Source organism: Phyllobates terribilis, unplaced genomic scaffold (genome assembly GCF_046119375.1).
Source record: "Phyllobates terribilis strain yellow unplaced genomic scaffold, ASM4611937v1 Scaffold_12__6_contigs__length_324123572, whole genome shotgun sequence".
Taxonomy (NCBI): Eukaryota; Metazoa; Chordata; class Amphibia; order Anura; family Dendrobatidae; genus Phyllobates; species Phyllobates terribilis.
In genome coordinates, this window is record NW_027362772.1 from 161,524,880 (window position 1) to 161,548,615 (window position 23,736).

The 23,736-nt window shown below is 38.2% G+C and overlaps 1 protein-coding gene across 1 annotated transcript in view; it reads left to right on the forward strand.

Moving 5' to 3' along the window:
• Positions 1-22,601, forward strand: part of SLC17A7 (solute carrier family 17 member 7) — a 194,691-nt gene extending 172,090 nt beyond the window's left edge. The window contains exons 6-12 of the mRNA XM_073656469.1: positions 10,468-10,554; positions 11,063-11,205; positions 11,767-11,916; positions 13,436-13,568; positions 16,071-16,181; positions 17,667-17,794; positions 21,738-22,601. Of these exons, the coding sequence (XP_073512570.1) occupies positions 10,468-10,554; positions 11,063-11,205; positions 11,767-11,916; positions 13,436-13,568; positions 16,071-16,181; positions 17,667-17,794; positions 21,738-22,079 (1,094 nt within the window). The 3' untranslated portion in view covers positions 22,080-22,601. The remainder of the gene's footprint in view (positions 1-10,467; positions 10,555-11,062; positions 11,206-11,766; positions 11,917-13,435; positions 13,569-16,070; positions 16,182-17,666; positions 17,795-21,737) is intronic.
• Positions 22,602-23,736: the final 1,135 nt, after the last annotated feature.

The window sequence follows — 23,736 nt, forward strand, 5'->3', positions numbered from 1 at the left end:
CCTTATAAATGGGGTTGGGACCAACAGTTGTGTTGTGCAGAAGTCAGGTGGATACACAGCTGATAGTCTTACTGAATAGACTGTTAGAATTTGCATTATGGCAAGAAAAAAGCAGCTAAGTAAAGAAAAACGAGTGGCCATCATTACTTTAACAAATGAAGGTCAATGCGAAAAATTGGGAAAACTTTGAAAGTGTCCCCAAGTGCAGTTGCAAAAACCATCAAGCGCTACAAAGAAACTGGCTCACATGAGGACCACCCCAGGAATGGAAGACCAAGAGTCACCTCTGCTTCTGAGGATAAGTTTATCTGAGACACCAGCCTTAGAAATCGCAGGTTAACAGCAGCTCAGATTAGAGACCAGGTCAATGCCACACAGAGTTCTAGCAGCAGACACATCTCTTCAACAACTGTTAAGAGGAGACTTTGTGCAGCTGGCCTTCATGGTAAAAGAGCTGCTAGGGAACCACTGCTAAGGACAGGCAACAAGCAGAAGAGACTTGTTTGGGCTAAAGAACACAAGGAATGGACATTAGACCAGTGGAAATCTGTGCTTTGGTCTGATGAGTCCAAATTTGAGATCTTTGGTTCCAACCACCGTGTCTTTGTGCGACGCAGAAGAGGTGAACGGATGGACTCTACATGCCTGGTTCCCACCGTGAAGCATGGAGGAGGAGATGTGATGGTGTGGAGGTGCTTTGCTGGTGACACTGTTGGGGATTTATTCAAAATTGAAGGCATACTGAACCAGCATGGCTACCACAGCATCTTGCAGCGGCATGCTATTCCATCCGGTTTGCGTTTAGTTGGACCATCATTTATTTTTCAACAGGACAATGACCCCAAACACACCTCCAGGCTGTGTAAGGGCTATTTGACCAAGATGACCTGGCCTCCACAGTCACCAGACCTGAACCCAATCGAGATGGTTTGGGGTGAGCTGGACTGCAGAGTGAAGGCAAAAGGGCAACAAGTGCTAAGCATCTCTGGGAACTCCTTCAAGATTGTTGGAAGACCATTTCCGGTGACTACCTCTTGAGGCTCATCAAGAGAATTCCAAGAGTGTGCAAAGCAGTCATCAAAGCAAAAGGTGGCTACTTTGAAGAACCTAGAATATAAGACATATTTTCAGTTGTTTCACACTTTTTTATAAAGTATATAATTCCACATGTGTTAATTCATAGTTTTGATGCCTTCAGTGTGAATGTACAATTTTCATAGTCGTGAAAATACAGAAAAATCTTTATATGAGAAGGTGTGTCCAAACTTTTGGTCTGTACTGTATACAGACATAAAAAACACTATATACACAATAAAACCTCTACACACATATACACAATACAAACACTGCATTTATACACACATTACATATATACAGACATAACAAACACTATATACACAATACAAATACTAGATATACACATACACAATACAAACACTGCATTTATACACACATTACACACATATATGTATTTATACACACATTACATATATACAGACATAAGAAACACTATATACACAATACAAATGCTAGATATATACATACACAATACAAACACTGCATTTATATACACACATTACATATATACAGACATAAAAAACACTATATACACAATAAAACCTCTACACACATATACACAATACAAACACTGCATTTATATACACACATTACAAACATTACATATATACAGACATAACAAACACTATATACACAATACAAATACTAGATATATACATACACAATACAAACACTGCATTTATACACATATTACATATCTACAGACATAAGAAACACTATATACACAATACAAATACTAGATATATACATGCACAATACAAACACTGCATTTATACACACATTACAAACATTACATATATACAGATATAAGAAACACTATATACACAATACAAATACTAGATATATACATACACAATACAAGCACTGCATTTATACACACATTACAAACATTACATATATACAGATATAAGAAACACTATATACACAATACAAATACTAGATATATACATACACAATACAAAACTGCATATTTATACACACATTACAAACATTACATATATACAGATATAAGAAACACTATATACACAATACAAATACTAGATATATACATACACAATACAAACACTGCATTTATACACACATTACATATCTACAGACATAAGAAACACTATATACACAATACAAATACTAGATATATACATACACAATACAAACACTTCATTTATACACACATTACGTATCTACAGACATAAGAAACACTATATACACAATACAAATACTAGATATATACATACACAATACAAGCACTGCATTTTTATGCACACATTACAAACATTACATATATACAGACATAAGAAACACTATATACACAATACAAATGCTAGATATATACATACACAATACAAACACTGCATTTATACACACGTTACACACATTACATATATACAGATATAAGAAACACTATATACACAATACAAATACTAGATATATACATACACAATACAAACACTGCATTTATACACACATTACACACATTACATATATACAGACATACGAAACACTATATACACAATACAAATACTAGATATATACATACACAATACAAACACTGCATTTATACACACATTACATATATACAGACATAAGAAACACTATATACACAATACAAATACTAGATATATACATACACAATACAAACACTGCATTTATACACACATTACATATATACAGACATAAGAAACACTATATACACAATGCAAATGCTAGATATATACATACACAATACAAACACTGCATTTATACACACATTACATATATACAGACATAAGAAACACTATATACACAATACAAATACTAGATATATACATACACAATACAAACACTGCATTTATACACACATTACATATATACAGACATACGAAACACTATATACACAATACAAATACTAGATATATACATACACAATACAAACACTGCATTTATACACACATTACAAACATTACATATATACAGATATAAGAAACACTATATACACAATACAAGTACTAGATATATACATACACAAAACAAACACTGCATTTATACACACATTACATATATACAGACATACGAAACACTATATACACAATACAAATACTAGATATATACATACACAATACAAACACTGCATTTATACACACATTACATATATACAGATATAAGAAACACTATATACACAATACAAATACTAGATATATACATACACAATACAAACACTGCATTTATACACACATTACATATATACAGACATACGAAACACTATATACACAATACAAATGCTAGATATATACATACACAATACAAACACTGCATTTATACACACATTACAAACATTACATATATACAGATATAAGAAACACTATATACACAATACAAATACTAGATATATACATACACAATACAAACACTGCATTTATACACACATTACAAACATTACATATATACAGACATACGAAACACTATATACACAATACAAATACTAGATATATACATACACAATACAAACACTGCATTTATACACACATTACAAACATTACATATATACAGATATAAGAAACACTATATACACAATACAAGTACTAGATATATACATACACAAAACAAACACTGCATTTATACACACATTACATATATACAGACATAAGAAACACTATATACACAATACAAATACTAGATATATACATACACAAAACAAACACTGCATTTATACACACATTACATATATACAGACATACGAAACACTATATACACAATACAAATACTAGATATATACATACACAAAACAAACACTGCATTTATACACACATTACATATATACAGACATAAGAAACACTATATGCACAATACAAATACTAGATATATACATACACAATACAAACACTGCATTTATACACACATTACATATATACAGATATAAGAAACACTATATACACAATACAAATACTAGATATATACATACACAATACAAACACTGCATTTATACACACATTACAAACATTACATATATACAGATATAAGAAACACTATATACACAATACAAACACTAGATATATACATACACAATACAAACACTGCATTTATACACACATTACATATATACAGACATAAGAAACACTATATACACAATACAAATACTAGATATATACATACACAATACAAACACTGCATTTATACACACATTACAAACATTACATATCTACAGACATAAGAAACACTATATACACAATACAAATATTAGATATATACATACACAATACAAACACTGCATTTATACACACATTACAAACATTACATATATACAGATATAAGAAACACTATATACACAATACAAATACTAGATATATACATACACAAAACAAACACTGCATTTATGCACACATTACAAACATTACATATATACAGACATAAGAAACACTATATACACAATACAAATACTAGATATATACATACACAATACAAACACTGCATTTATACACACATTACAAACATTACATATATACAGATAAAAGAAACACTATATACGCAATACAAACACTAGATCTATACATACACAATGCAAACACTGCATTTATACACACATTACATATATACAGATATAAGAAACACTATATACACAATACAAATACTAGATATATACATACACAATACAAAACTGCATTTATACACACATTACAAACATTACATATATACAGATATAAGAAACACTATATACACAATACAAATACTAGATATATACATACACAATACAAACACTGCATTATTATGCACACATTACAAACATTACATATATACAGACATAAGAAACACTATATACACAATACAAATACTAGATATACACATACACAATACAAACACTGCATTTATACACACATTACACACATTACATATATATGTATTTATACACACATTACAAACATTACATATATACAGACATAAGAAACACTATATACACAATACAAATACTAGATATATACATACACAATACAAACACTGCATTTATACACACATTACAAACATTACATATATACAGATATAAGAAACACTATATACACAATACAAATACTATATATATACATACACAATACAAACACTGCATTTATACACACATTACAAACATTACATATATACAGATATAAGAAACACTATATACACAATACAAATACTAGATATATACATACACAATACAAACACTGCATTTATACACACATTACAAACATTACATATATACAGATATAAGAAACACTATATACACAATACAAATACTAGATATATACATACACAATACAAACACTGCATTATTATGCACACATTACAAACATTACATATATACAGACATAAGAAACACTATATACACAATACAAATACTAGATATATACATACACAATACAAACACTGCATTTATACACACATTACACACATTACATATATATGTATTTATACACACATTACAAACATTACATATATACAGACATAAGAAACACTATATACACAATACAAACACTAGATCTATACATACACAATACAAACACTGCATTTATACACACATTACATATATACAGACATAAGAAACACTATATACACAATACAAATACTAGATATATACTGTACATACACAATACAAACACTGCATTTATACACACATTACAAACATTACATATATACAGATATAAGAAACACTATATACACAATACAAGTACTAGATATATACATACACAATACAAAACTGCATATTTATACACACATTAAAAACATTACATATATACAGATATAAGAAACACTATATACACAATACAAATACTAGATATATACATACACAATACAAACACTGCATTTATACACACATTACAAACATTACATATATACAGACATAAGAAACACTATATACACAATACAAATGCTAGATATTTACATACACGATACAAACACCACTTACATACATATATGCACAATGCAAACACTACATCCATACACATATTACAAACACTATGTATATACAACTCAATAACATATACACAATACATATACACAATAGCAAAGCACTACACACACACAATACAAATACTGCACATATGCACACAATACAAACATTATATACACACAATACAAACAGTACATACACACAATGCACACACTGCATACATCTACACAATACAATTCTAGACACGCACAATACAAATTTAGACAAATACACATAATTGCAAACACTATGTACATACACACAATAGAAATAGTACATACTGCACACACACTATACAAATACTACATACAGTACAGACCAAAAGTTTGGACACACCTTCTCATTTAAAGATTTTTATGTATTTTCATGACTATGAAAATTGTACATTCACACTGAAGGCATCACAACTATGAATTAACACATGTGGAATTATATACTTAACAAAAAAGTGTGAAACAACTGAAAATATGTCTTATATTCTAGGTTCTTCAAAGTAGCCACCTTTTGCTTTGATGACTGCTTTGCACACTCTTGGCATTCTCTTGATGAGCTTCAAGAGGTAGTCACCGGAAATGGTCTTCCAACAATCTTGAAGGCGTTCCCAGAGATGCTTAGCACTTGTTGGCCCTTTTGCCTTCACTCTGCGGTCCAGCTCACCCCAAACCATCTCGATTGGGTTCAGGTCTGGTGACTGTGGAGGCCAGGTCATCTGGTGTAGCCCCCATCACTCTCCTTCTTGGTCAAATAGCCCTTACACAGCCTGGAGGTGTGTTTGGGGTCATTGTCCTGTTGAAAAATAAATGATGGTCCAACTAAACGCAAACCGGATATACTCAAATAATAATAATAATTTTTATAGTGCCAACATATTCTGCAACACTTTACAATTTTAGGGGGGGGGGATTGAACAGACAAAAAGACATTACCAAACAAGCATAACTCAAATATTAAAAGGATTGAGGGCCCTGCTCGCAAGCTTACAGTCTATGAGGGAATAGGGGGGGACACGAAAGGTAAAATGTACAAATATTTTACAAATGCAAGCATTATATCCATACAAACACTGCATACATTTAAAAGTATACTAAAATTGCATGCCTACACACATTGCAAACACTATGTACATTCACATTATAAAAATAGTACATACACAATACAAATATTACATATGTACTCAAATACAAACATTACGTACATACACACAATACAAACACTATGTACAAAACTACAATACAAACACTACATACACATGATACAAACACTGCATACATGTGCACAATACACTACTACACCAAAATGCAAATATTACATACACACATAGTACAAATACTCGTATATACACACAGTGTAAATATTACATACATACACTCAATACAAACAATATGTATATACACAACAGAAACACTGCATACATATGCACAATAGAAACTACATAGTATATGATGTCTGTAAAGAACTGTGCAATTAATGGTACTATATAAGTGAGTAAAATAAAAGTACATACTGTATACACACAGACATACACACATTGCAAACACTACATACATGCACTACAAACACTACACAAAATATAAACACTGCATACATACACAAAAAACAAACATTAGGTACAGTCACACAAATATTACACGCATCCACATTATACATATACTACAAACATACACATTATAAATACTAGATAGGTGCACACACTGTAAACGCATCACACCATACATCATACATTCACAAACACTAAAGATACATATATACATGTGAACATACTCTATAAATACACAGGCAGAATTTCTCAAATCATTTCTAAAAAGTTTCTGTTGGAAGAAAGGGTAAAATAATGTTGGCATGCAATGGTTTTGCAATAAAAATATGTAACTTTTTCTTCCCACTTTGCTAAAAAAATGTGAGCTAAGCAAAGGCATGGCAGATTTATTAATAATTATGATACCAAAAACGGGTGAAAATTATACTGGAAAGCCAAACCAGCTGTTAAAGAATTTGGCACATCATACTTCAGGAGACCTTTTCAGATGAGCTACACAAAACCACAAAGCATATACACAAATAATTACATACTGTATGTACATACACTATACACTCCGTACACACCTGCTAAATACACACATTGTTACATGCACATATGCAATTTATACACACAGACTGTCACGCACTCGTATGGTGCATGTGGTTTGTGGGCCCACTGTGCCACGGGACCGGGCTTACCTAGGAGGGGCGTAGCTAAGCTGCTACCTGGTTTTCACTGGAGCTCCTGATGGTAGAGTCCGACTTCAGCTGCAGGTAGCCACCAGTACTGCAGCTGCTGACCCCAGGGGTCAGCCTAGTAGACACAGACTGGACTTGTAGTAACTGGCAGGAGAGGGTTCGGACTCTGTTCAGACTTCACAGATTCTGGATCCTCAGGTAGAACAGATACTGACACGGAGTTACAGACAGGTCTGGATTTGGATACTGGAACAGTCTCCGACAATAAGGGTTGTGGAACACTAACTAGGACTGACACAGGTTACAGGGTTCGGGTACAGCCAGTGCAGCTTCAGGGTTCAGGTACCGCCAGTGCAGCTTCTGGGACCGCCAGGTGCGGATTCAGGCTACAGGGACTGCAAGGTGCACCTTTCCATTCAAGGGACCTCCAGGTACGGTTTCAGACTCACGGTTTCAGACGCCAGGTGAGGTTTCGGGTTCAGGGGCCACCAGATACGATTCAGGCCCTGGCCACACAAGGTCCAGGGGTTCAGGTTCGGGTCCTGGCCACACAAAGACCAGGTGATCAGGTTCATGTTCAACTACATGGGATACTAGGATAGGGGACCTGGCAACATACAGTTGCACACACACACTACAGAAGGAACTACAGGGGTTGCTCAGGAACCTCCCTACTGGGGAGGGTTCCTTTTATACAAGATGCCTCCCAACCATTTGCTGGGGGTATTTTCAGTGTGCGAGCACTGTTCCTTTAAGAACAGGGGAACTCATGCCTCTGGCAAGCTTGTACTGTGTGCACAAGAGCAGGCAGCAGGAGACGGAGAGGTCATCGCGCGGCCGGGGCAGTGAATATGTCGGCGTCACTGCATGAAGGAGGAAGAGGGACCATGCAGGGGCACCGGTATTAGGGTTACACAGACTATGTATACAGGATACTTTTATACATGATATAAATCCGAAAAGATCTGCTCACCAGCTACAATGGCTGTTCATCTCCAGGACCACATATCCCAAACAACCAAATTTGTGATACATGAGAAAAGTAGCGATGCAGCCTCCACAATAAGAATTTAAGCCATTCTTAAAGGGAATCTGTCACCCCCTGGGACATTTCAGACCTCTAATATTGGCATACAGGTGATAGAAATGTGAATCTATACCTACCTGTATGGCCCATATTAGCGGTCTGGTTGCTGTGTAATAGCTTTTTTATTAAATTATTTCTGCTAAGTTTCGTGTCCCCCGGACGCCAAGAAATGCCCACCTACTAGACCTATTTCCTTACTCACCCCACCTCCCCTGCACGTCACAGGGCCCTGTGATGTGCAGTTCCTGGCCGGATCCCGCGCCTGCGCTGTTTTCTCTGTATGGATGGCGCTCTTCTCCCTGCTGTCAGTGTAGTGTTGTGCAGCAGGGAACTTGTGCGCAGGTGCCGGTGAGTCATTCTGCCATCCATACAGAGGAAACAGCGCAGGCGCCTGCAGTTGTTTGGATGTTGCGGTGGGGTCTTTTGTGACCTCTTGGATGAGTCGTCTCAGCGTTCTTGGGGTAATTTTGGTCAGCCGGCCACTCCTCGGAAGGTTCACCACTGTTCCATGTTTTCACCATTTGTGGATAATGGCTCTCACTGTGTTTTGCTGGAATTACAAAGCGTTAGAAATGGCTTTATAACCTTTTCCAGACTGATAGATCTCAATTACTTTGTTTCTCATTTGTTCCTGAATTTATTTGGATCGCAGTCTGATGTCTAGCTTTTGAAGACATTTTGGTCTACTTTACTTTGTCAAGCAGGTCCTATTTAAGTGACTTCTTGGTTGAGAACAAGCATGGTTAGGGAAATTAGGCTTGTGTGTGGCTAGGGAAATTGAACTCCGCTTCCCAGCGATGTGATAAACCACAGATAGTTTGTGTTTTAATTGGGGGGCAATCATTTTTAACATAGGGCCCTGTAGGTTTGTATTTCTTTTTCCCTTAATAATAAAGACCTTCATTTAAAAACTGCATTTAATGGTTACTTGTGTTATCGTTGTCTAATATTTAATTTTTTTTCGTGATCTGAAACATTTAAGTGTGACAAACATGCAAAAGAATAAGAAATCAGGAAGGGGGCAAACACTTTCACACCACTGTATATAAACAATATTAAATTAAAACTTACTTGTACTGTATAAAAATTGCTGCAATGTAATAAAACATCTAAAAAATTCTTCCAGGTTAGTAATGTCCATATTTTGTAGGTTCCTACGCCGGAGCAGTGGTGGCTATGCCGTTGGCAGGGGTACTAGTCCAGTATACAGGATGGAGCTCAGTTTTCTATGTTTATGGTAAGTTAATGTTTTGAGGTGTTTTCTTAATTAGAAAATGCATTTTTTCATATCCTAGTCAGAAAGTGTGAATTAATAGAGGAGGGTCTCTGATTTAGGACCTCCATCAATAAGTCAGCATGAAGAGCTACTACAAAGAGTGTCTCTCTCTCTGGAGGACCCAGCTTGTCCTTGCATTACATGGGCTTCATATTAATTTAATGAGCATGATGTAATTCTTTATTTCTCCTGTGGTGGTGCTAGAGTAAAACTAGATGCTTATTACCAGGTCTTCTTCATAGATTACAATCAATTGTTGGGCGTTCAGAGATCATGAGTTAAACTTTTTAACAAAAATAGGTTATCCAAAGACATACATAACAATAATGATTCCTAATAAAAGGTCAAACACAGTCACTAAACATATAGAAATACTTTTTAATATTTTTTTTTATTTTAGAAATATTTCTTAATACATTATTATGTGCTTTTTTATTTGTACATTATATCATACGCACTTTCCCCGCAGGTAGCTTTGGGCTCATGTGGTATATGTTCTGGATTCTTGTGTCCTATGAAAGTCCGGCACAGCATCCCACCATTTCAGAGGAAGAAAGAAAATACATTGAAGAAAGCATTGGAGAATCTACAAGTTTCATGAACCCATTAATGGTGAATCCATAATTCTTATTCACTAATAGTAGAGGAAACTTAGGATTTATAGTCTAGATCTGATGGGCCTGTGATGGGTTCCAATTTTCAGCAGCAGCTTCTCTTCCACTCTGCTCTGTGTGGCTGTCTACATCATGCTCATTGACAGCCGACTCCCCACTGCCTAACTGCGGAGAGCAGCCAGAAAGAAGAGCTGCTTTGTTGAATTGGAGCTGAATCACCGGCGGGAGCAGTCAGTGACCCCTCTGAGCTGGCACCGGATATAACAGGAAGGTAGACTACCCTGCCTTTTAGTTTTTTGGCTCAAAGTAAAAAAAGAATGTAGTCCTAGATAACCCCTTAAAGGATAGGTGATGAAAATGTGAGTTCATAAAATGGTCAAATGAGAGGAGGAATGGAACCAACCTGAGCTGAGATTAAAGGCCGGTTGCATGGTCTGCCTCTGTGGCACGTGTGTCCATGAATAGGGCAAATAAAAAAATATTCTTCAGATACAAAAATGAATTCTTTACCAAATACTGACCCTGACTGACTGATTGTCATTAATGTGCTTGATTACAGAAATTTAAGACACCATGGCGCAAGTTCTTTACCTCGATGCCAGTGTACGCCATCATCGTCGCCAACTTTTGCCGCAGTTGGACTTTCTATCTCCTGCTAATTAGCCAGCCGGCTTACTTTGAAGAAGTGTTTGGCTTTGAAATCAGTAAGGTACGTCTATTCTGCGGTGGACAATGCATTATTGACTTGCTAAATCTAGCTGAGATCAATAGTCTGCCTAAATAAATCATTTTAGCATCATGCGGTTTTGATGAAAACCGTAGAGAGAAGCATTAAAGCCGTAAAGCACAGCCTAAAAGCCAGTTTAACGAGGTTATTTCAGGACGGGATTGAAACTTCTGTCAACGGCTCATGTAATCTGATGAAAGAAGTAATCTAACCCTCTTGTGCTTTTTCATCATCTGGTGCTGGATTTTTTTTTTTGTATAGACAGGATGAAAAAAACCTACAAAACCATAAAATCTCCAATTTGATATTTTCTGTAGCTGTTTACTCTTCTTTAATGTGTTTCTTTCCTAACCAGCGATCTATTACAAGTCAATCCACTCTTCAGTTATCAGCTGCCTCCAAATATTGTTAAAGGGGTTGTCCACCTTCTGTTTTTTTTACTTAAATACATTTATTTGAAGCTAAAAAATCATATTTGCAATTGGATTTCATTAAAAATGTTGCATCATTTGGCTTTTACAGACTTTTTGCTTTCTTGAACATTCAACTTTGATGTGGTCTGTGCTCATAAATCAGCTAAGGTCTAGCTAAAAAAAAATCAAAAACACAAAAGAAAAGAGTCTCAAAGTGTCCCATTGGACCATCAGAATGAGCTCACCAATGGATTCTCAGTTAACTCACTCTGAAGCCAGCAATAGAGAATGCAGTGCAAAGACTATTGAAGGCAAACTGTGCAACATATTTAGTGGAACCCAACTGCAAAAAAGATTTTTAGCCAAAAAAACATGTATTTTTGTAAGAAAAAAATAACTGTACCTAAAGGTGGATGACTCCTTTAAAGCCATTACATAAAAAATGTTAAAGGATATTCCAATTTCAGGAAATAAATCTTTAAAAAAAAAACATTCTCATTCTCTGGAAGTAAACAAGTACATTTTCCTTAAAGTTTTTGATGAATAGATAGTTTAAAAAAAATAAAAATAAAAAAAAATAATAATAATAACAATAAAAGATAAATAAAAAAAGAATATATATGTGTATATATATGTTTCACACTTTTTTGTTAAGTGTATAATTCCACATGTGTTAATTCATAGTTTTGATGCCTTCAGTGTGAATGTACAATTTTCATAGTCATGAAAATACAGAAAAATCTTTAAATGAGAAGGTGTGTCCAAACTTTTGGTCTCTACTGTATAGTAGTTTATTTATTTATTTATTTATCTTTTACTTTATATATGAATTCAACAAAACCTTTAGGAAAATGTAATTGTTTACTTCCAGAGAATGAGAAACTGTCCCGGTGATGTTGTGACCACGCGTTCATGGCTTTGATAACCCACCAGGTTATAGGAGAGCAGGTTATAAAGTTTTACTGGGTTTTTCCTGCAAAGTGTGGCCTTTGACTTTCAGGCACATTGTAAGATGGGGGAGGGAGCGGCTGCAGATGGCGCTTGGCAGTTCCCATTTTTGCTTTATGTATTGCATATCATTTCTGCAGGTCGGACTTCTCTCTGCACTCCCACACTTGGTTATGACAATCATAGTGCCCATTGGAGGGCAGATTGCTGACTTCTTGCGTACCAAGAGAATAATGTCTACAACCAATGTCCGTAAGATGATGAACTGTGGAGGTAGGTGAAAATCTGTGCTAAGATAGTAAAAATATTAATGCCTAGTGAATAGCCTTTTGTAATTCGAATTTGCTAGCTTTGCTGAGTTTTTCCAAAAAATACAAAGCATCCAATGGCTGTGAAATGATGTGTGTAACACTCTGAGGTCTCCTAGGGCTGAATCCAACCCCAAGTTCTTTCACACAAACACAGCCTTAATAATGTCAAAGTGACCTCAACACATACAGCTATGGGTAAACAGATGGTAACTGTTCTTCACTTCAGTGCTGGCACTCACTATCAGTAATGTTTGTTCAGTGTTTTATGACTTTTTCTGTATCTCTATGTCTAAGCTCTGAGCTGTAACGTCCTCTCACTATCCAGATTCACCATAAAATGGCTGCTGCATTCTCTCTACCTCTGCTCTGGCATATGAGGCTTCTCTGGCTGATGCAGTCTATTCACTCCCTGGGTGAATTCTTCAGACAAGTGGGACATTCCGACTGGTCAGCAGGCTAGTTTTTGGGTTTAGGTAGGGTCAAATTTAGGCATTCATCATTGAGCGGGGGCACCACATCAAATTATTAGGGTGCCTTCCTCCGCGGTTAGGAAGGGAACTTTATAGAGCGGATTCAGTCCCTAAATCTCTCTCCCTCCTTCCTTTGTTTTGACCTGAGTGATATCTTTGAACTTTTGCATCTGTGTGTTGTTTGTACCTAATTTTAATTTTTAGTTTTTTTGGGTTGTATATTTATAAGCTCCCGGTGCGTATATACTCTATTGGTTGTTCTACAATTGTGGCTCTGCTGGTCTCTTGTATGACTGGAATATGGCATACAGCCCCTTTTGCTCATAACTGAAGCTCAATGTACAATTAAAGGGAGTCTGTCACCCTAAATTTACACTTCAAACTCAACCTATAGCCTTGTATTAGATGGAATAACAATAACAATCAGTATTTTCATTTTTAAATCTGTTCCTCCATTGCTCCCCAAAAAATAACTTTACTCTTATCTGCAAATTAGGAGGCTCAGTGCACCCTTGGTGTGGATAAATGCCTTGGTGCACATTTCCACTCAATTATATAGATTTTGATAAATCCTATGTTGATTGACATTGCTGGCCTTCCCAGTGCCAGCAGTGTCTAAAGATAAACCATGATTATGTGATCACTGTCCCTGAGCAGGAGCAAGAAGACACATCACTCTCTCCTTGCTGCTGACATCACTTCCTACGCATCTATACCCTAGCAATGAGAGCAGCGAGGAGACAATTTTGTGTGTGTTCGCTTCTCTATTGAACTGATAGCAGGGGAGTTGAGCGATGTCAGCAGCGAGGAGAGAGTGATTTGTGTCCCTGCTCCTGCACTAAAGTGACAGCAGAGGAGTCGAGCAATGTCAGAAGCGAGGGCAAAGTGATTTGTGTCCCCACTCCTGCACTAAAATGATAGCAAGGGAGTCGAGCGGTGAGGAGAAAGTGATTTCTGTGCTCGCTCCTGGTGATAGCAGGGGAGTTGAGCAATGTCAACAGAGAGGAGAGAGTGATGTGTCTTCTTGCTCCTGTACAGGGACAGTGCTCACATAATGAAGGTTTCTCTTCAGATTGCTTTGGCTCTGGGAAAGCCAGCATTGTCAATCAAAATAAGAGTGGCAACCTAAATATGGGTGGAACGGTGCACCAATTCATTTAGTCATGCCAAGGGAGCACTGATCATCCTCTCTTGCCTATTAAATAAAGATCTTTTTTGGGCAATGGTGAACAGATTTAAAAACTAAAGTAATGTTTTTTTTTTCTTGCTCCATCTCTTACAAAGCTATGTGGTTAGTTTGTCGTGTAAATTTAAGGTGACTGTGTGATGGTAATCACTACTCAATGTGATTCTAGTCACTACACATGGACTAACCATGGGGCAGGATAGTCAAGAGGTCTGTGGTCAGTATCAAGAGGGCTTTTATTAGACAGAGGGAAAAGACAAAAGCGTAGTCAGGAAACAATCTGAGGTCAGAGTATCAGGAAGGTAGCGGATCAAGACACAGGGACAAGTCAAACGGATGGTTAAAAGGCAATTCCAATGTCGTCAATGGAGTTCAGGATATAACTCTGAGCACAGAGCAGACAAACACACTCCACTTGAGCAGAGCTACAATTGGCAAAGGTTTGGTAGTTGTCAGAGTTCTAAATAGCCCTGTAATTACCCAGGATAGATGACACCTTGAGGGGATCCCACAGACCCAGCCAAATAGGATGGCTGTGCTGTCAATCACAACACTCACACCTCAACCTCAGATTGGGCGGCAGAGCTGTCACTCAAAACCCTGACAGCTCAGCCAGCCCTCGATCCCATAGGGCTGTCACTCAGTGTGTCCCTAGGTCACAGTGAGTTGTGGAATCGTGACAGACTGATTCCCTTCAAGGCTATGAAAGAATGTCATTTTAGATATGGTTGATCTGGTAAATCGATGAGCTCGGTGGGGCAATACATATAAATTGCACTGCATTGATCTCTCTCTGTATTTTCCATAGGCTTTGGCATGGAAGCTACTCTGCTCCTAGTTGTCGGCTATTCACACACCCGTGGAGTAGCTATTTCCTTCCTTGTCCTGGCAGTAGGATTCAGTGGATTTGCTATATCAGGTGGGTCATGGAGTCATGTCGTTGACTATACAGTAGTCTATAACAAAACCAAAGAAATGAGCCGGAGCACAAGTTGGTATACATGTGACATATAAGAGCATGTTCACACTGTGGCAATTTAACAGACAAAATCTAAAATAGAAACAAAATGAGTATATATCCTTTAGTAAGTCAGTAAATAGTAATAGTTCATGTAAATAACATAGGGTACTTGATGAGCAATTTGTTAAGAAAAAGTGTATATGGGATGAATAAGGGACCAACTAATCAGTGTAGTCTAGCTAAGAGGTCCCATACACAATAGGTAGCTGGTGGCTTTACGATGGTTCTACTTGATCGTTCAGCCGGCCTGTCTCTCCTGATTCCTCTATACACAGGAGCACTTGCTTTGTGTTCTCTATGAGAGAGTCACTGCCAGACTTTTTTGGCTAAGGCTTATCTCTTGGAGAGCAAAAGGATCGGCAGTTCAAAATAAGACATCTAGATCTTTATCTCCACCAACATCATCTATTGGGGGAGAGTTGGGAGGTGTCACACACAGTGTAGGGAAGACAAGGTGCAACACGAAGGGAGGAGGGGAAGGGAGTCCAGACACTAAGGAAAGAGGGGGTGGAGACCTCCTAGGCTGATCTGATATCACGCTGTCTTCCCTACCGTCCTTATATTGGTTCCTCACCAATCGCCGAGCAGGAACCTAAAACCCTATATCACCCTAGAGCTAGGCCCTGGCTAGGGAAGGGGGGATGAGCGCTAGTCAGTCCACACTAACAACTAAAGACAGCAAGGGGAGACAGACATGGGGGAAGTAACTTAGCTTGAGCCGACTTCAGAGAGATTACAGACACGGCCTCTTAGCACCAGAGAGGAAGTAAGCAAACTGCAACAGTTCCAAGCCTTCACAAGGGGTCATGTGAGTATCACTGGCACCTCCCTATAGCAAACAGGAAGTATTTAACCACCCAGGCCTGGGTGTCAATTAGCCGGAGAGAAGTAGCTGCTGGGTCCAAGAGTGAGACAAATTTAAGAAGGTGTCTGTAATGCCAAATGAAGAGACCTCCTGCAACCAACTGCAGGGCGACTGTCTGTCACATCTGACACACCCGTGACAGGAGGCCCCTATAGATATTAGACTGTTGACCAAGCCTGATTATATGGAAACGGCAAACCTAAAGGACCTAACATGATATAGACATATCATTGGATGACATCAGTAAGAGATACCTTTTGAGGCATATTCTTCAACCAACTCTTCAATTCAAAAATGGGCAATACCAAAAACCTTCTAAAGCAGGGTAACTGGACTGTACACACCTGTAGAGGCCACCTAGGTACTTCTGGAACCTCTGTATGAATATCCAAAAGAAAATATACCATTAAGAGACAGCTGGGAAACACAGTAGAGTATACAATGCAGACAAACAGTGAGAATTAAAAACCCGAGCAAGACGTGACTCATGATACTCATCCTTTTATTCTATGTCTTAGGTTTTAATGTTAATCACTTGGACATTGCACCTCGATACGCCAGTATTCTCATGGGTATTTCCAATGGTGTGGGAACCCTCTCTGGAATGGTTTGTCCCTTGATTGTAGGAGCCATGACAAAGCACAAGGTATGGAACTAAGAATAAGAAATTCATCAATTTTTAATTACACTCACTTGACTATGAATAATGGATAGCGTCTGAAGCTGTGTGCCACCAGAGCAAAGATTCATCGGCTTCCCCATATAAGATGTAACAGATATAACTTAATGCACACAAACAAGTGCTAATAATGGGTTTTCTCCAAAAAATATCAAGGATAAGAGCTACAATTTGGATTAGCAAATATATAGTACTGTATACTATGAGTGATACAAACATACATGTACACTTTACACACTCATGTATAAGCCGTACACATACAGTGGGTGAAATAAGTATTGAACTCGTCAGCAATTTTCTAAGTAAATATATTTGTAAAGGTGCTATTGACATGAAATTCTCACCAGATGTCGGAAACAACTCATCCATTCCACACAGGCAAAGAAACCAAACCACAGATGTCAATAAATTAAGTTATGTATAATAATGAGAAATAGAAAGGGGAAAAAGTATTCAACACATGAAGAAAGAGGTGAAAAAAGGCATGACACCAGCTGAAATCTATCAGTAATTAGAAAGCAATCCTGCCACTTAGTCAAAAATAATATCAGCTGTTTCAACTGATGGTCAAGAAAAAGGTGTCTGATTACCAAGGTGCCACACAAGAAACATCTCATGATGGGTAAAACCAGTGAGCTGTCTCAAGATCTTCACAATCTTATTGTTGCAAAACATACTGATGGCATACAGAAGAATTTCTAAACTACTGAAGGTTCCAGTGAGTGCTGTTGGGGCCTTAATTTGAAATTGGAAAGAACATAATGTCACCGTAAACCAGCCACGATCAGGTGCTCCCTTGCAAGATTTCAGACAGAGGAGTGAAAAAAATGATCAGAAGAGTTGTTCAAGAGTCAAAGACCACCTGTGTAGAGCTACAGAAAGACCTGGAATCAGAAGGTACAATGGTTTCAAAGAAAAAAATAAGTAATGCACTCAAGCTCCATGGCCTGTATGCACCCTCAGGACGCAAGACTCCATTGTTGATCAAAAAGTATATTCAAGAGCGTTTAAAGTTTACTCAACAACATTTAGACAAGCCAGTGAAATACTGGGAGAATATAGTTTGATCAGATGAGACCAAAATTGAACTTTTTGGATGCCATAATACACACCATGTTTAGAGGCCAAAAGGCACTGTATATCACCCCAAAAACACCATACCAACAATAAAGTTTGGAGGTGGGAACATCATGGTGTGGCAGCTGTTTTTCAGCATTCGGCACTGGAAGGAAGGATGAAGGGACAAATGTACCAAGACATCCTTAAAAATAATCTGTTGCCATCTACTAGGATGAAGATAAAACAAGGGTGGACATTTCAGCAATAATGATCCCAAATATACAGCCAAGGAAACTCACAATTTGTTTCAATGAAAGAAAATAAAGCTGCTAGAATGGCCCAGCCAATCACCTGACCTGAATCCAATAGAAAATGTATGGAAGGAACTAAAGCTCAGATTTCATAGAAGGAGCCCACGGGACCTTCAGGATGTGAAGAGTGTTTGTGTGGAAGAATGGGCCAAAATCACACCTGAGCAATGTCTGCGACTAGTTTCTCCATACAAGAGGCATCTTGAAACTTCATCATCAACAAAGGCTTTTGTGTGAAGTATTAATTAAATTTCAGTACGCGTGCTCAATACTTTTTCCCAGTGTCATTTCTCATTATTACACATAACTTAATTTAAGGACTTCTATGGTTTGATTTCTTTGCCTGTGTAGATTGGATGGATTGTTACCAAAATCTGGTGATGATTTCAAGTCAAAAACACCTTTAGAAATATATTTAGGTAGAAAATTGGTGACGTGTTCAATAATTATTTCACCAGTTATGCATTCAGACTGTACGTACATTCACAGCACACATACTGTTATATCTCAGCTATGATGAGTACACCATAATTCCTGCCTGAAAAGCTCTTTGCAGAGATCTCCTTTTTTTATCCAAATAGAGCTGATCCTGGGGTCAAGTTACTACAGCCAGTGCGAAGCTCCAGCTGTTGTAACTTCTCACATCCCATGTCTTCCTCTACAGCTCTTCCTCTTGGCTACCTATTTTACTACATTTTGTCCTATTACTACTATAATATTCAGTCCTCCATGACTGGTGAGAACATCCTTATCAGAGCACATTCATTTGTATAACGTAATTTCAAAAGGATATCTTTTTTTCTTTACTACTTTGAAAGTTCGTCTTATATATATTTTTCGGACTATAAGACGCACTGGACCATAAGACGCACCTAGGTTTTAGAGGAGGGAAAAAAAAAAATTAAGCAAAAAATGTGTTGATGATGCACTTTTAAGGAGGAGGGGGTCTTCTGCTGACACTGGGGGTAATGTCCCCCAATTCTGACAATATCCCCATCCTGGTATATATGCCCCCCCTTCCTTTTATACGTGGTCCCCATCCCCAACCTGGTATGCCTGGCATCCCTCCATCCTGGTATGCATGGCACCCCTCATCCCTATCCTGGTATGCATGGCACCCCTAATCCCTATCCTGATATGCATGGCACCCCTAATCCCTATCCTGGTATGCATGGCACCCCTAATCCCTATCCTGGTATGCATGGCACCTTTAATCCCTATCCTGGTATGCATGGCACCCCTCATCCCTATCCTGGTATGCATGGCACAGCAATCCCCATCCTGGTATGCATGGCACCCCTCATCCCTATCCTGGTATGCATAGCACCCCTCATCCCTTTCCTGATATGCATGGCACCCCTCATCCCTGTCCTGGTATACATGGCACCCCTAATCCCTATCCTGGTATGCATGGCACCCATAATCCCTATCCTGGTATGCATGGCACCCATAATCCCTATTTTGGTATTCATGGCACCGTCAATCCCTATCTTGGTATGCATGGCACTTCTCATCCTTATCCTGGTATGTATGCCCCCCTCATCTTTATCCTGTTATGTATGCCCCCCTCAGCGTTACCCTGGTATGTATGGCCCCCTCATCCTTGCCCTGGTATGTATGGCCCCCTCATCCTTACCCTGGTATGTATGGCCCCTCATCCTTACCCTGGTATGTATGGCCCCCTAATCCTTACCCTGGTATGTATGGCCCCCTCATCCTTACCCTGGTATGTATGGCCCCCCTCATCCTTATCCTAGTATGCATGGTCCCCCTAATCCCCATCATGCTGCACATAAAAAAAAATAAACACTCCTACTCACCTTTCTTCTCTGTCCTCCAGCGCTGCGTCCTGTCTGCCCGCACTGATCTCTCCATGTGACGTCATGCGCGGCTCACAAGGTGAGATCAGCTGCCGGAAGTCACTGCTTCCCACGCCGGGACTGTGTGCACGGGGAGCAGTGACTTCATGTTCTTTCATAGCCGGCACACAGCGTAGCCGCAGCGCAGTTCGCAGCTCCTGCTGCTGCCAGGCGATCGTGTGTGCCCGCGTATTAAAGGGCATGAATATTCACCTCCTCCCCACGCCCATGGGCTTGGAGAGAGGTTGAATATTCATGCCCTTTAACAGCGGGCACAGGCGATTTCGGCAACTGCAGGAGCCGCGCTGCGGCTACACTGTGTGCCGCTATTAAGGAGCATGAATATTCAGTGCTCCCCACACCCCATGGGCATGGGGAGCAGTTAATATTCATTTTCTTTAGCAGCAGGGACAGTGTAGGCTGCAGCGGGCGGCTCCTGCCTCCTAAGCCCCGCTCCTCCACCTCTACCGCTCCCCCCACACCCTACATTCTGTATATATACACCCCCCCCAACATTCGGACTATAAGACTCACCCCCCATTTTCCTCCAAAATTTTGGAGGAAACAAGTGCGTCTTATAGTCCGAAAAATAGGGTAATTATACCATGAAAAATATTGTTTTAAACATATACTGAACGCTAACTTTTTGTCTTCTTTTTCTCAACTTCCTGCCCGATGTAGACTCGAGAGGAGTGGCAGTATGTGTTTCTTATCGCGTCTCTCGTTCACTATGGCGGGGTGATCTTCTACGGCCTATTTGCATCAGGAGAAAAGCAGCCATGGGCAGAACCAGAAGAAACCACTGATGAGAAATGTGGGTTCATAGATGAAGATGAGCTTGCTGAGGAAAGTGAAGATCAACCTCAAGGCTATGGTGGGTACGGCAGCTATGGAGCCACCAAAAGCACAAGCTTCCACAATGGCGGTTGGCCAGCGGAGTGGGAGAAGAAGGAAGAATACATTCAGGACCAAGGCAAGGACCCCTACCTATATGGGACAGCAACAGAAAGGGACTTATCATGAAAATAAAACCCATACAGAAGTCTAAGTAAATCAATAGCAATGTGTCCACTCCAACTGAGAGTGAGCAAGAATTTTTCGAAAGGTGACCAGTGTTGCCAAGCCTCCCCACTTTACATGATCACCATGGTTTCCTCTCTATTGTTTTAATGCATTATTATTTACCATAAGGGGTTGCTGCCAGTGCCCCACAACCAACCTCATCATTTTTTTTTTGTGGTGTCCAAGGGCCCATTCTGTTTCTGGTATCAGTGATTTGCTTGTTTCTTGTGTAGATCGTCACAAGGCACGCGTCTATCCAATGTTCCGTCACTCGTCTAAGTGTGGAAGCAATAACTAACGAATGCGTGAGGTTTATCATTGAGATGAACACTGATTTACCTTAATGTACACTTTTTTAAACATTTTTTCGTGAGTTGTTGGTTGCTAATAAATGTTCGCGAACCAGAAATCAAAAAAGATGGGCACTTCTCCCCCAAAATGTATACATCTCCAGACAAGGCTGGACACCAAAATATTATGGAACATTTTCTTTCTTTCTTCTATTTATTTTTGAAAAAAAACATATAAAGCAAAAAATTATTTATTTAAAAGGTAAAACAAATATTATTTAAAAGTATATATAGAAAAAAAAGATATATGTATACGAAGAAAAAAAAGGTCTCCTCACATGGAGCAAAATATATGATCCCATATGGAAGTCTATCCATGGGGGTTTCTTTACCTTTAGGTCAGTGTTGGGGGGTAAATGTCCATTTGGGTAGGGGATGAGTGGTATCTATTTGCCATTGTGGTGGGTATTGTCATTTTCCAGTCTTCGGGGCTTACTTTGTGATTGGTGAAATTGATCGGGCACCTGTTGTGTGTTGTTGTGTGCTTGGCGATGGTGGGTCAACTCATGGCATGCTTTGTTCTCTCTTGGACCAACATTATGGCAGAAAAAAAAAAAATCCAAACCATTTACGTTACTTGTCAATTATATTTTATTTTATAGTTTTTTTTTTTCATTCTAAGGATCGAGTCAGCGTCCCCTTGTCCAGAGAATGATAAGTGCATTACATTAGAGTCTCCTGTGTGGCCTCATTGTATATTGCAGTAAATCTGGCGTAAATTGTGCCCTCACCAAAAAGCAAAATGATTCATTGTTTCCGTTTTTAACGAATACCAAGCATTTTGGACTCTCACGCCAAAGCCCTTTTCTGGACTTTTCAGACCTTATCCAAAGATGACAGATGTTAACCTGTTAAACGCTGTAGGTTTCTCCAGTTCTCTGCATTTTTTAAAAACTCCAGCAGTATAAGAGCTATAATATCACATGTCTTCGGCGCAGATTATGCCATCAGAGGCTTTACGGTCTTATCTAAGCATGATCCTGAGCAATAGAGTGATCGTTACACTGGTGTCCTCAATGTCATCAACCAAATCTGGTGCATTCTACACATCAAGCTTACAGCGGAGGGGAGAACTGGAACTGCGGAAGGATAGGTGTCCTGGGAGGGGTGATGGTTTGGAAGTTAAAATGACTTAAACATGTGCAGTAAATGTACATAATAAATGATATTCCGATTCAGATTGTGGTGCTTGTTTTATTTCTACTTGACAAATCATGAAATGTTTCAATATTTTTAATATATATATATATATATATATATATATATAT